This window comes from Diorhabda sublineata, chromosome 2, assembly GCF_026230105.1.
Source record: "Diorhabda sublineata isolate icDioSubl1.1 chromosome 2, icDioSubl1.1, whole genome shotgun sequence".
Taxonomy (NCBI): domain Eukaryota; kingdom Metazoa; phylum Arthropoda; class Insecta; order Coleoptera; family Chrysomelidae; genus Diorhabda; species Diorhabda sublineata.
Window position 1 is genome coordinate 16434485 of NC_079475.1, and position 14958 is coordinate 16449442.

General features: G+C 33.1%; 1 protein-coding gene across 1 annotated transcript in view; it reads right to left on the bottom strand.

Annotated features, from left to right (window-relative positions):
* Positions 1 to 363: 363 nt before the first annotated feature.
* LOC130440781 (opioid-binding protein/cell adhesion molecule-like) overlaps positions 364 to 14958 on the bottom strand; it is a 332444-nt gene continuing 317849 nt past the window's right edge. The window contains exons 7-8 of the mRNA XM_056774107.1: positions 6437 to 6736; positions 364 to 3609 (exon numbers count right to left, since the gene is read on the bottom strand). Of these exons, the coding sequence (XP_056630085.1) occupies positions 3292 to 3609; positions 6437 to 6736 (618 nt within the window). The 3' untranslated portion in view covers positions 364 to 3291. The remainder of the gene's footprint in view (positions 3610 to 6436; positions 6737 to 14958) is intronic.

Sequence of the window (14958 nt, forward strand, 5' to 3'; positions counted from 1 at the left end):
ATTGACCAGAAGCTTGGACAACTAAGAGAATACACCTGACTCTGTTTTACCAATACTACCACATCAAATGCTCTTTCGAGCTGTCCAACATAATTCCGTCTAGAGCAGTTTTTACAAGACATGGCTCATAAGCAACGAATTAGTTTGCAGACGCCCAAAACCCAATTTATCGGGACTCATTTCTGTGGAATCAGCTACCAAGGCACGTCTTTCCCGAGCACTAAGCTTACAGATGTTCAAGATCAATATCTAAAGGCAACTCGGGTGTAGTTTTAGTTGGAAATGCAAAAGGTACAAACTTTAAAATATATGTACCAAGAATAGAAACATTTAAAATTTATAATGAAATTACAAACCCTTGATTGCACTGACATATTATGAAACACCTTCAGGAGAAACCATATTTTGATTTGTTTTTTGATAATGGTTAGTTTATTCTACTTTGATTCTAAAATAAGTAGCTATATATTTTGAGTCTTTTGATTCATTGCCGAACAAAAAGCTTGGAAAACCTTTTAATCGATTATCGGACATAAGCTACTTAGCTGTGGATACTATTTTGCGAAAAACATTTCCAACAAGCGGAACATTCTGCAATATAAACAATTTCACGATTTAAGGGTGGAATATGGTTTATTAATTCTAGTTGTTTTACCTCTCATCATCAAACTATGTTTGTATGTATGGTGTTGAATTTTATGAATGCAAAAATTATTGGAAAGGATAAAACTATTTCGCTGGAATAATAATTTTATGATTAAATAACTAACATTCTACGACGCTAGGTCTCCCGCGCATGACTTCTTAGTAACAACAACGATTCGGAAACGAAATATGTAACAACACGAAAAATGTTACAAATTCAAAACCACACAAACAATTAAAGTAATTTGAATACCAGGTAATGAGCTATGTTTATTTTTGATTAACGTTAAAATTTACAAACAAATGTTGAAAGTTGATGGAGTTCTATATGCTAATTGTTTGGTTTTATCAAAAAATATATTTTGCCCAATAATATTTTCTTCTCGTCCGCCAGGTTCGTTCTCAAATATTACACATTTGGTACATAATTTCTCACTGAAAACACATCAATTTTGTCAAACTTTACTTAATACTAATTTTACTTGAATAGTGCCCAAAATTTTGTTAAATTTGTCGTATTTTAACTCTAATTTTTGAGTCAGACAATTGAAACTGATAAGAAGATAACATTGATAAGAATGGAGGAGTGAAAACCGCTTAATACGAAGACGCAAAGTCAATTGTTACCACTACTGTACTCTCACTATCAAAATGTATACTTTCAATCCCCCATACATTAATTTTGTTGGACCAATTCAAGCAAAATTATACTGTCCTGTACCCTTATCCCTGATAGTTGTCATATTGAGATCTCGACGATAACTAATTGCTGGAGTCTAGAAAGTCTAATTCGTCGACACTCAAAGCGATTCACGGAAAATGATCCAGAGTTTGTTGCTGCGATGCTGGGGAACCCAGTGTTTATAGCAGATCCATTAATCGCTCTCCTTTTAAAAAGTCTAGAATGTGGGTTGGCTTGAATTGCCAGAGATCTTCGTCTTCTATTTCGAGGTGTAGAGCTCTGGAGTTCCTTAGTGTTTGACACTTCGATAGAATGTGGATAGTGATTCCGTCCTCTGTCCAACAAATCCTGCACGCCGCATTATCTGCTAAGCCTAGTGTCTTCAGATGTTTGTTGAAGCGACAGTGCCCCGATAGGACTCCTGTAGTATTCGTAGATTGTTCTTACCTAGGTCCATACGTTCAACAGATCTACTCTGGTTATAGTTTCCCAGAAGAGTCATTGCCTGTCTGAGTCTCTGTAGGTTGCCCCAATAATTGGTTTTGTTTCTATCTACCTTATTTTCAAGTGTTTTTTCCATTATTCAGTAGCTGGTACCACAGAAGGGTTCAGGTCCCATGAAGGGCTTGTCTGCCCCGGCCTTAGCGAGCTTACCAACTATTTCATTTCCCTTCGCTCCGGTGTGTTCCGGAATCCATTCCAATGCATCCAATCCAAACGAGTTTGGATTTTATGATATTGGAACCTACAGCTCTAATTGCATAGATTTATGCTTGGAAAACGCGTGGTGCGCTTCCCAGGATTTCAGAGTGTTAGATTCTGTGCCCGTACACTCCTAATCTAGTTCCGTCTGCTGTTTTTGATCCGATTTAATGGCATTTCTGTTCATTTTCTGTATGGTATTTTTGATCATATTTGCTTTCACAGTTTATTATTGAAGTGAAGTTTTTCTCAAAGTTTAAATTTTACGTTGTAGCATCCTGAGGCATGACTCAGGGCTGGTCTTTTTTTAGGAGCGGATTTTCTTTGATGATTACGTCTCGGAACATTCCAAGTGTTGTTTTCTCAGCCACGCTTTCCAGTACTATATGAAGGGGTGGAAGATTTAGAATCACTCCTAGTGCAGCTGTAGGGCACGATTTCATGGCTCCACTTGCACATAAGCAAGCCAGTCTTTGCGCCTTTGAGAGATTGTTCCTCATGGTATGCAGACTAGTTCTAGTACCCCAAACCACTGTCCCATATGTGATGATTCCTCTCTGCGAAGTTTATACACACCATCAGAGAATTTTTGGCTTTGGGGATTATCTCTTTTTCATGTTTGTTCCAGAGAAGTTTACTGTGTAGTGTAAATTTCCGTTATTTTCTCCTATTTTCCACTCGATTACTTGCCCGTCTAGCTTGATGAGCTTAAGGATGAGTTTTTTCCTATTTTCCTTTTTTAACAAAATGGCTTACTCGAGAGAAAATAGAATCGGATAAGCATGCACCGAGGCAACAAGATACAATTTTCAAAAGTTAAAATACAAGACAATGAAGTCTTTCTTAATTCGTGCCACCATATTTAGAAAATGGAGAATTGGGAGTGAAAATTTTGATCGCAATTGTATGGGCAATAGTACCTGTTAACTTGATGGTTTTGGATCAACTGGATCAAGGATAAGAAACATTGCCCCAAGAGCTAAAATATGACAAACCGCTTAGTAGTATTTTGGTAATTTTGATTTCGAGCTTGGTGGACTAGTTTGTATATTTCTTTGAAAATAAGGCAGCAACATTGGATCAGTTTATTTTAAATGATTTGGTAATTTTCACAAAATAGTACAGTTTTTAAAAAAAAACTCACAATCAATAATTTTATATGCCTACTAATTGAACCCATCAAATATATTACAAACAAATAGTTAAATCTCAACATTTTGAATATAATACAAAAATAATACCTCAATGTAAGATGAAACATCTTATATTATAAAAATATCTACGATACAAATCGTTATCCACATAATAGTTATAATTTTCAAAGACAGTTTTCTAATATTACCACTACCGCTTTGCACTATGAATCGACCTCTTGGAGAAGTCGACCACTGATGAAGGTCGGAAAGTTCACCAAAACCATGTTGATTTTTGGTTTGAATCAAGCATTCATATACTGAGTCAGGAAACAGGTTGGTTAATTTGTAACGCTGGGTTCTCTCACTATTTGCTGGATTATAAGTTTGAGCAGGCTTCACAACGACGTCATGCCAATGTCCAGGGTGATGGTATGAAGCATTGGACTGTAAAAAGTCGATCGTTATTAATAGTTCATAACACAGTAATATAATAGAATAAATAGAATCGGAATATAAGGCGGAAATTTGGATCATGGAGTTTTTTAAAGCTTTATACGAACGTATTTTGTCATTATGATTTTTCGAGACGAAACGAGATATTCTTTGAAATAATTTAGGCGATCTTAAGACCATATTTCTTTCTATGCGGCTAGAATCTCGTTTCCTTCTCCTTTTTTTATTGGATCCTTAGAAAACAAAATGTTATGAGCTCGCTCATTGATAAAGACCGTGGAGCTGGTCCTGTTTCATGCAAAGGTGAATTCGCCTATATTTTCTATTCAAATTATGATTTTATGTCTTGTTTTCATTAGTTGGTTATATTATGTTTCAACGGTTTTTATAGAGACAGGCTCTTATAATACAGACTCTTAAAAGGCCTTTTTATTTGCTTACGGCATATTAGAATTGTTCGATATAAATAGACGTTAGTTCTGCAGTCAATAAATAATAGTATGTCATAGTGATCACATCGGAATAATAAAAAGTAAACGGTGTATTTAAATAAATAAGTTTGTTACGAATTGGATAGGTGTTTAGTTATAATAAATAGTTCAGTGGATAGTGAATAGTATTTTGATAAATTCCATATAGTAGATACTGATATGATCGTCGGGTAGCATCAAGTTGATAGTGATCATGCTTTAACATCTGGCAATTAACCTATAGAAGACCCATTGGAGTTTTTAAGTGAATTTTCTGATTTCATCGTCGAATCGACAAATAAAAATCGAGTTTCTTGACTGTAGCTGGAACTAGAAAGAACAATTTAACACCTAGGGAAATGGTAATGTATCAAGTTCATCGAAATACAATAGCCAAAATATCAGTTTGAAGAATAACAAGGAGAAGTTCGAGACTTTGAAAAAGATTTGTGAAACTGACACATTTGAATGTATAGACAAAATAGAGCAATAGAGCTATAAATTCTACTTAAATTATTTGGGTTTTTTCGATTAATTATAGCTTTTTCGTTTTTAGTAATTTTTATGAACAAAAGTGGGGTCGGTGTACGAATACTGGGCTAAACAACAACAAAATAACCCACAATAACAACAAAACGCGAGCAATATTTATACCTTACACAAAGACAAGACCACCCAGACCAAAAATACACGATAAAACAACACCTTCGACGATGACATAAAACATCTAGGATTCACAATTGACACAGGGCAGCTGTGGTTGGAACAAATCGTAAAAAAAGCTGATATTGGCCATACATTACTCATCAATGCTGGACGAGACTGGGGACGAAAACCCACGATACCTGAAGACATATACGAAAGGTGAAACCAATGCTTCTATATGGAGCGGAGATTTGGGTCAACACAGAAGAATCGCGAAACAGCTAGAGGCGGCGAAGAGACCATTCTTGCTAGTCATAACTAAGGAGTATAAGACTGCGCCAAGATCTGGGTCCAGGTACTGACAAAAACAAATAAACCCTACAAAACCTGAAAATCCGAACGACCCATTTACCCCACCCAACCTGCAGAAATATTACACAAATAAACAATAATAGTTATCCAAACATAGGCATGTACTCAGATACAAGCAACGAAGACAATAACAAAACAATCGATATATATGTTCATAGTTGTTTTTGATTTTAGGTCCCTTCTGTTTCAAAATTAGTATTTTCTAATAATTTTTAAAAGATAGAAATAAATTGACGTTTCGACTTAACTTCAGTCTTTATTAAAATATAATATTGACACTGACAATTTGCGTATTTATATCACCTACATCATGAATATCAAAATAACAATAACATCAAAAAAGAAAAGTTTCTTTTTGACAAGAAAAATAAATTTTTCCTTAGTTTTAAATTATTTATAGTTTTATTATAATTATTAAAATTCACAAAATACAGCTATATATTTTACCTAAATTATTTGGGTTTATTTTATTAATTATAGCTTTTTCGTTTTTATGAATGTGAACCATTACTAAAAATTCTTTTTTTCGTGTATTCCATTCCAAAAATTTGTGAATCTTTATAATTGAATTTATGTTTTTTTTATATTTCATAGTTCGTTAATGCAGTTTTAATTTTTTATCGTCCTGATGACCTTTTAGTCTATTTTTGAAATACTGAGATGTCTGCCCTATCTAGACAACGTCACAATTAGTACAAGGCACTTAATATTTAATAATATTTCTTTTGTTTTTTTGGTTTTTTAGTGAAATATTTGGATAATGTATTATTTCCTTTATAACTCATATAATAAGATCATATTTATTAGAATAATTCGATAATTGTTGGGAAAGTCCTTGTACATAGGGTAAGAAAAAATGTTTCATGATTTGATGTTACGTTTGTGTTTTGCTTTTTAATTGATTGCAGTATCTTTTTATCCTTTTCATGATTTAGGTAATCTATTCATTAATATAAATACGCAAATTGTTAGTGTCAATATCATATTTTGATAAAGACTGAAAGAAGTCGAAACGTCAAAATTTTTATCTATCTTTGAAAATTTATTAATTCTTAAACAGAAGAGACCTAAAATTAAGAACATATATATATATACATATATATATATATATATATATATATATATATATATATATATATATATATATATATATATAGTGGTTTCTTATTGGGCAATGAACCATCAAAGTGGACTAACTTTAATATATTTTCCGAGCTTTCGAATACTTATGTATATATCGTCTGGAAATAATTTCGGGGAAAATATATTAAAGTTCCCCCAGGTAAATTTGACATATATTTATATTTTTCTATATCGATTAAATTACTTACCATGATTCTCCTGTACAGTATCCTTACTTCGATGATGGGGAATACAGATTGTACCACCCATTTTAAATCATATTCGTGTGGATTAGAATATGGGCCACTGATGATTTTTGCTGGTCCCGGTTTTCCTGATAGTTCCATATATCGTTTATCTCTTCCTATTGAATTCGATACCGTACAACTATAGTTTCCAAAATCTGATGATTGAACGTTTCGAATTGTCAAAGTGTGAGTATTGCCGTTTTTAGACATAGTTCGGCGGTCTGTAGGCTGAAGAATGAAAGAATCTTGGTACCATGTTACCTAAAAAAGTGATACATGGGTACAGTTCACATATTTCGGTCATCACTAGTCACTAATAGATGAGAAAAAAAGTTATATAATTAAATCGTTGATGTGAATGATTGATTATTGGAAAGAATAAAGTAAGAAATTGTCATAATGAAATAAACGTATTTAGAAATAAGGCCGTCAACGCAAAAGTGGCATAACCAACAATTTCCCTATATTGAAGTTCAGTACATAAACTAATTCAGTAGTGTTAATATTTCGATGCAAAAATGGCCTAATCTCAGTTTCTCATTTAACTAAGAGATGACGCCACTAAATATCTTTTTCCATAGCAGTGACATCTTGTGACAAAAACGCAAAAGCGGTTTAATCTGGTTAAACCATTTTTGCACACCAGCAACTGTAATTTAGCGGGATAGGTTGACAGTGACATTACTTCATTCATAAGACAATGTACCCGCAAATAGTTATCGCCAGATTTGAATTTGAGAATTTTGTATTCTCTTTACGCTGAAAGAGCTGAAAATTTAGCATCGAAGTTTATTTTTAGCAAAGAATTTAATGAACAATTTAACCTGAGTTTCCATCCCCTTGTAATTCATACAAAAAGTGTGATGCATTTAAATTAAAATTAAAGCGGCTGATAATGATTAAAAAACAAGACTTGAACAAAAAGAAACTTGCATTTGCTCAAGGCAAATGCTGCAAGAGAAGGCTTAAAAAAAGATTTAGAAATCTATAAAAATAATGAAGATGTATGTGTAATTTGTTTCGATCTTATGAAAGCACTGCCCCTGTTATTAGCACAGGAATATGTTATTATAAGTTTCAACCCTGGATATACTCCTTAGGTGTTCATAACATGAAAAATGAAGAAGTGTACATGTTTTGGTGGGATGAAACTATAACATCCAGAGGTCCTCAAGAAATAGCTTCCTGTCTATTGCATTTCTTAAAAAATGCAAACATTTTATAATGTACTCCGATCAATTTGCAGGGCAAAATAGGAATATCCAGATGGCTCTTTTCTGTCAGTTTATTGTTTTCAGTTCTACTGAATATGGTATTTATAAAATTGACCACAAATTTTTTATGAGCGGACATACATGTCATGGAATCAGGATTTTAGTTTAATGGAAAAACAGAAACGGTTCTTCTGGAAACAAGTTATTTTAGCGGCTATAAAGAGTAAACCGTTCAAAATAATTTCTATGACAACAGATTCATTTTTTCTTGCAAATCTCTTGAAAAAAATATTTCGAATCGTAAACTTTGTGGAGATAAAGGCAGTTGAATGGTTAAAGATGCAATGGCTAATGTTTTGTGAAGTGCATCCTTTTAAATTTTATTTTCTATATTCTAATAATAATGATGTTCTTTTTCGTGAAGTTGACCTTAAAAAGAGGAATTTTATTATCATTGAAAATCTTGAACTTTTATATCATACTACTCATCCAATTAGTGAACATAAAAATAGAGATTTAATATATTATTGTCTTACATATCCATAATTCATCATAATTTTTACAGCAATTTAAAAACATCTTCAACAGCTATTGATACGATTATCATTGACAACCTCTATGACCAAAATGATTAATTGTTTTTAATTTTCATTGTTGTATGGTGTGATAGAAATAAAGGAATTAATAGTAATATTTATTTTTATTCTTGGCCAAAATGGCCAAAAACGTGCCTCAACTCACACTTTTTGTTTCTAAAATAATTCTATCTTAAAAGTGAATTAGCTAAAACAATAAAAAACTGAAAACAAAATAAATTTTCATTGAAATTTCAATCTGACAAATAGGTTTAAAAGATGCTATTTTATGAATATTAATAATTCAACATCATTATCTTCTAGTTTGGGCCACTTCTGCGCTTGTAGCTTCAAATATCATTCATATTACACAGCTTGGTAATGTTTGACAAAAATAAACCACCCCTATCATTAAAATATAATGTTCTATGATAAAATAATATCAAGTTAATTTACTTAGACGAATGTTTGAACATGAATTTCCTCATCTGTTTCATTTTTCTATTCAGCTGTGCTAAATTTATGGAAAAGTGTGGTGGTTCGTAAATATCGGGAATAATTTTCCCAAAAGGACCAACAAAATGAAAAATAAATGAATTTAAATAGTCAAATACGAGTATGGTCCCTAGAGATGGCGGTCGTTGCTTGAAAAATACCACTGTATTAGAAAGAATACAATCTATGCAGCATATGCTTCAAGTTTGAAGACGCCACGTTGCTCAGTATTTATTTGGCAGCCATCAATAGTGAATGTTTTTTGAGAATTTGGGAACATGGAAAAAATTGGTTGTTGTTATGTGATGCAATACTTTTATTTGAAAGGCCTTAATCCAAACAATATGAAAGCTGAAATAGATTCTACTCTGGGTGAGACTGCTTCTTCGTTATCAATAATAAGATATTAGGTAGCAGATTTTAAACGAGGCCGTACGACCTGCGAAGATCAGCATTGCAGTGGTCGACCCAATTAGGTGATGACTTCAGAAATGTTGAAGAAAATACACGAAGTGGTACTGGATGATTGTTGACTGGAAGTGCCTCAGCTAGAAAACATAGAAGTCATTTTAAAAACTGCATATGAACTGAAAATTTGGACATGAGAAAGCTGTGCGCAAGTTGGGTGCAGCGTTTGCTCACAATTGAACAAAAACAGCGCTGTGAAGATATTTGGCAATGTTCGTGGGTTCACTTTTTCACACTAGAAACAAAGGATCAATCAAGACAATGGACTGAGAGACAGATAGAAATGTTTTATTGTCAAAAAATTTATAGACAAAAGCTTGTAAAAAGTAAAAAAGGAAAAACCGGCTCCAAATACCATTCAATCTACCGGCAAGGTCATGGCGTCGGTTTTTTTGAATGCGTGTGAGAGAAGAAATCAAGCAAAAACTGCCGCATTTGGCTAAGAAGAAATTGTAATTTCATTAAGACAATACACCAGATCACACATCCGTTATTATAATGACCAAAATTAATGAACTAAAGTTTGATTTGACACCTCATACACCCTATTTGCGAGATTTAGCCCCCTATTTTTTTTTCTAACCCCAAACTTGAAATTGGCTCGGTGGTTGAAGATTTTCCAACAATGGAAAAGGAGATTACGTCGAAAAATAAATATGTGCCCGTGCTCAAAGTTCTGTTCTATTTAGTTAAAGCAATTGTATAGTAGTGTGAGTAAGTCCATCTATATCATATATGCGACCCTTCGCTTATCTAATGCCAGGTGTCTCTATCCATATCTACCCAAGTCCGTCTTGCAAGCAGATCGTTCAGAGACGCGAAAGCAATACCAAGAATGGGTTCTGGGTCCATCGGCGGGTTCACCGAACCAAATCTGGCGAGTGAGTTGGCCTCATCGTTGCCTTTGTTACCCGAGTGACCGGTTACCTAAACGACTGGATTTTGCAGCTATCACTTACCATATTTTGTAGGAGTTTCTTACGCTACAATATTAGTCTAGAGTATACATTTTCGGCCGTTATAGCTTGTATCTGAGCAGATTGAGATTAGTGTGTTCCTGTGGCGTCGATTGAGTATTGCACGTCCACATTCCATCATAGTGATTAACTCGGCTAGGAAGACGCTAGCGTATTCCCCAATCAAGTTCATAAAGTAAAGATTGCTCTCAAATAATATGAATTGACGTCTATTAAGGCTAATTTACGTTTATTGTTATTTGATGTTGATCGATGTCTTATGATGTCTATTCACGTCAATTCATGTCATTTGAGATAATTTGTGAAATAGAAGCACATGGTTGATTTACTTATTTTTTTTCTAATAATGCCTTAAATTTCTTTCATTTTGGTACATGTAGGAATTACATGTAAATAACCGGAGCTTGCTAGATGTCACCAATGAGGAGATATCGTTGCTATAATCATACAGATGGACGGATGGGTAGAAGGGGGAACAAAGAGATAAACAGACGGACGAACAAAGCGCTAAAACATGTAATTAAGGGACACACTTAGTGTGAACTTACATTACAGCCATTTAATATGTATCCACCATAATATTTTTCTCTTAGCACATTTCAAATTTTGGTGAATGGTAAGATGGTTAGAATCCACCATAATTTAAAACTTACTAAAAATTTACACCTCTGTTTATGGAGAATTTTATATACCTTATACTTATAAGTACAAAAACTAATTTCTCAGGATATGAATACGTTTAGGTACCTACACTACCTGATGGTTCTTTGCATTACGATGATTGGGTTTTACTTCATTGAAAAAAAGTACACATTCAGATCGCTAAATTTTTCAAAACAATAAAAAAAAATCTTCTGGAAAACACTTTTATTTTATTTATTATTAAATTACTGGATAAATTGGCTCATCTATGTGATATTGTACATTTTTATGTTCTCGAGTAATTAAGTTGTTTACCATCAGTCTCTGAAGACGATAACTTGATTATCGAAACGCGCGTCAGACTGTGTGATTGTGAGTGTTGTTGTAAACAGTGTATTCAGTATCCTCAAGTAATGAAGAATGAATAACGTTATGGTAAAAGACCATTATTTATGGCATATCGAGGAAACAAATTGAGAAGAAATCGAGGGGACTAGTTAAAAATGAAGAAATCAAATATTACAAGGATGAAGCATTCTCTAACAGGAGAATTAGAGATTTTAGTCCAAATTAGAAACCCTTACGTTTAGACAAGTTCCGAAGTTCATCAGAGACCACATGAATGCCGTACATCGAGGAAATTGTAGAATCACATCTTGTGCCTTATATATCAAACTCATTTATGTAGCCACATTTAAGTTCATAATGATGACAGAAAGTCTATTCATTGTTTTGACTTCCTAGATATATCAAACCATAGAGCAAGGCATGTTACAGACATCAGAGTTGTCAAACTCATTTTGAATTAATTTGAATTTGTAGGCAGGCCAGATTGAAAATAAAAAAATGAACTGAATTTTTATGAAATTTTATTTATTAAATTATATAAATATATAATATACAGTTGTTAAAAATCATATCAAAGTTATAAAAGATGGTAGGTAACTATGTTGAGCTCAAGGATCAAGATACCCGACGAAGATATTCGTCGTAGTTATTTTACGAATTGATTGGAGATGTTCATTCGTAAGTCTTGTTCTTAAGTTTTGTTCTTATTTATTTTCATGACGGAAAACATCTGTTCACATAAATAGGTGCCAAACATGCAGAGAATGCGTGCTGCATGCTTTTTTAATTTCGGGTAATTATCCAAACTCTTGAAATATTGTATATAAAATGTAAGAGCCTTACTCTCATTAATTTTTTTTAAATACTGTCCGATTTAAGATCAATCAACTCCATTTGCGATTGAACTGGTGCCTGTGAAGCTTCAAAATTGAATGTATTGTTGAAAATTGGGGATTCCATTTCCTTCATTTTGTGAAAGTGAAACGATTGTTTCACAATCAGATTTTTACACTGTAACTTTATAATCAGATCAGTCAAGTGTTTATTCATATCTACCAAAAAGGCACAATCAATCCACCAGTCTTATTTCTAAGACCTTTTATATAAGTTTAAGTTTTTAAATCGTTAATTTTAGGTCTCTTCTGTTATAAAATTAGTTTTTTTTTAAATAATTTTTGAAGATAAAAACTGAAAGTGATCGAAATGATAAAATTTTTTTCTATTTCTCAAAAATTATTAAAAAAACTAATTTTATAACAGAAGAGATCTAAAATCAAGGCGATTTAAAAACAAATTTTATGGTAAAATGTGTCTCTCTTCAAATAAAGACGATACTATTTTTTGAGGCGGACACTGCGTATAATAATTAACTCAAACTTCACAAAGAAATGCTGTTCTTTGTTGAAAATCTACATTAATATTTCTATATTCTCATTGGATGAATGCAAAAGTTGAGATAACTCAACTTCGTTTCTACCAGTCCCCATAGCATTTCACAATTCCTTACACTTATTACTTTATAATTGGGGACAAGTTGTCGAAATAAACTCGTAAGTTATTCAACTTGTTCGAAATTCTAGAATATATCAAAACTAAAATGAAACGAGAACGACTCTAACTCTAAAATGTATTTCAATTAGTATACGGCAGACATAGACAGAAAGCGATATTATTGAAACGAAAATGGAAGTAATGGAATTATAAGTCTGTAAAATTAAACATCTAAGAAGATTGAAGTTGTAATTGCCTAGAAATGTTGGAAGGAATGGCAGGAAGATATGGAGCTTAACGTTTATAACTGAACGGCAATTTCCATTCCATTTCGGGAGTATTATAATTATTTGCCAGAAAGTTTAAATATTGATTTATTAGGTGGAAGTGGTCGAGACGTAATGATAATTTATTTGTATACATGAGGACTTACTATTTCTTTTTTTTTCTAATGTATGGTGTTTCGTCGAGTGGTGAATAAAACTACGGAAGTGAAATTATTCGGGCTATATGTAAGTAATTGGGCGTTATCTAACTACGAGGATATATTGACAAATTCTTAGCTTACTATAGAACCAAACAAAATTTCAATGTCAAAATATTTTATTACTCAACATATTCTCTCAATTGCATACATTTATTATAGCAAACCTGCAACGTCTCTAAACCTTTCAAAAAAAATGTTTCTTCTTGCTCTGCAAACCAGACCTCCACAACTTTTATTACCTCCTCGTTGGAAGAAACTGTACAACCTTTCAAACTTTTTTTCAGTTGAGGAAAGAGATGATAGTCGGACGGAGCCAAATCTGGTGAATAAGTGGGGCGTTCTAGTAATTCGAACTCTAAATCACGAATTTTTTGCATGGCAACAAGAGATTTGTGGGCAGGGGCATTATCCTGCAAAAACAAAACACTTTTGGATAGCTTTCCGCGTCTTTTTTCTCTAATTTTTTCCCGTAGTGTAGTCAGTAATGTCGAATAGTAATCTCCAGTTATTGCTCCACCTGATTACTCCATGGCTATCCCAAAAAACTGAAGCAGATTTTTGGACACGAAACTTTTTAGGTCTTGGAGAGCCAGAGTGTCGCCATTCCATCGATTGTTGCTTTGTTTCTGAATCGTAGAAATGTACCCAAGTCTCATCCATAGTAACAATTCGGTTTAAGAAGTCTACATCGTTTCTAAATCGAGCATAGATCGAACGCGATGCTTCTATCCTTGCACGCTTTTGGTCAACATTCAAACATTTGGGAATCCATTTTGCAGCAATTCTTCTCATGTCTAAATTGACGTGAACTATATGAAGAACGCGTTCGTATGAAATATTCAGTGCTTCAGATATTCGTTTTAGCCCAATTCGACGGTCTGATAAAACCATGTCATGAACTACATCGATATTATCGGGGATTGACACAGAAACTGGCCTTCCCGATCGGTCATCATCTTCAATGGAAAATTGAAGCTTGCACTCTAATTTTTCACGGTCGCATACGAAGGACATTGATCACCTAGGGTATTAAGTATATCTTCGTAAATCTGTTTACGTCTTAACCCTTGTAAATACAGGTACTTGATGATGGCTCGATACTCCAATTTTTCGATTTTCACAATTTCGTTGGACATCTTTTTTCTTTTAATTTATTGCATAACTCTGGTTTACTTTTTTCATGTCAAACTTTACACTGACTCTTCTAATAAGTTATTGTTCGTTGCTATGGTAACGCAATATTTTTGTTTATGCATGGAACTGGTCTAGGCTAACTAGATATAAATATATCCTCGTACAAAGTATGGCTGTTTCAAACTAATTCGTAACAACTATTATTGACGTAGTCCTAGAATCAGAATACATGACTAGGAGTTTATGGAAAAATCATGAGAAAACGATTTTATAATAATGCGATAAGTTTATTGTTGATTCTGTTGAATGTTAATTCTTATTTTGATGGTTACTGCTTTGTTTTTGCCTCAAAATGAAGAACTTTCAAAAAATTAACCATTTATTGATGTCGAAATAAAAACACATAAATTTTTAAAGATCTAATTAACAATCTTTTATATCAGAAGACAAATCATACATGGTCGCCTTTTTTTCGGAATAACTGGACAAACAACCACCGTTTTGTTTGCCAAAAGGGTTCGAAAAAATCAGAGAAACCTATTGCAGAAGACGAATCATTCTCCACCACGACAATACGAGCTTTCCCATATGATTTCAAAGAAAAACGTTTTTTAACAGTCAAAATGTCGATTATTATTTCGCATTCAATGAT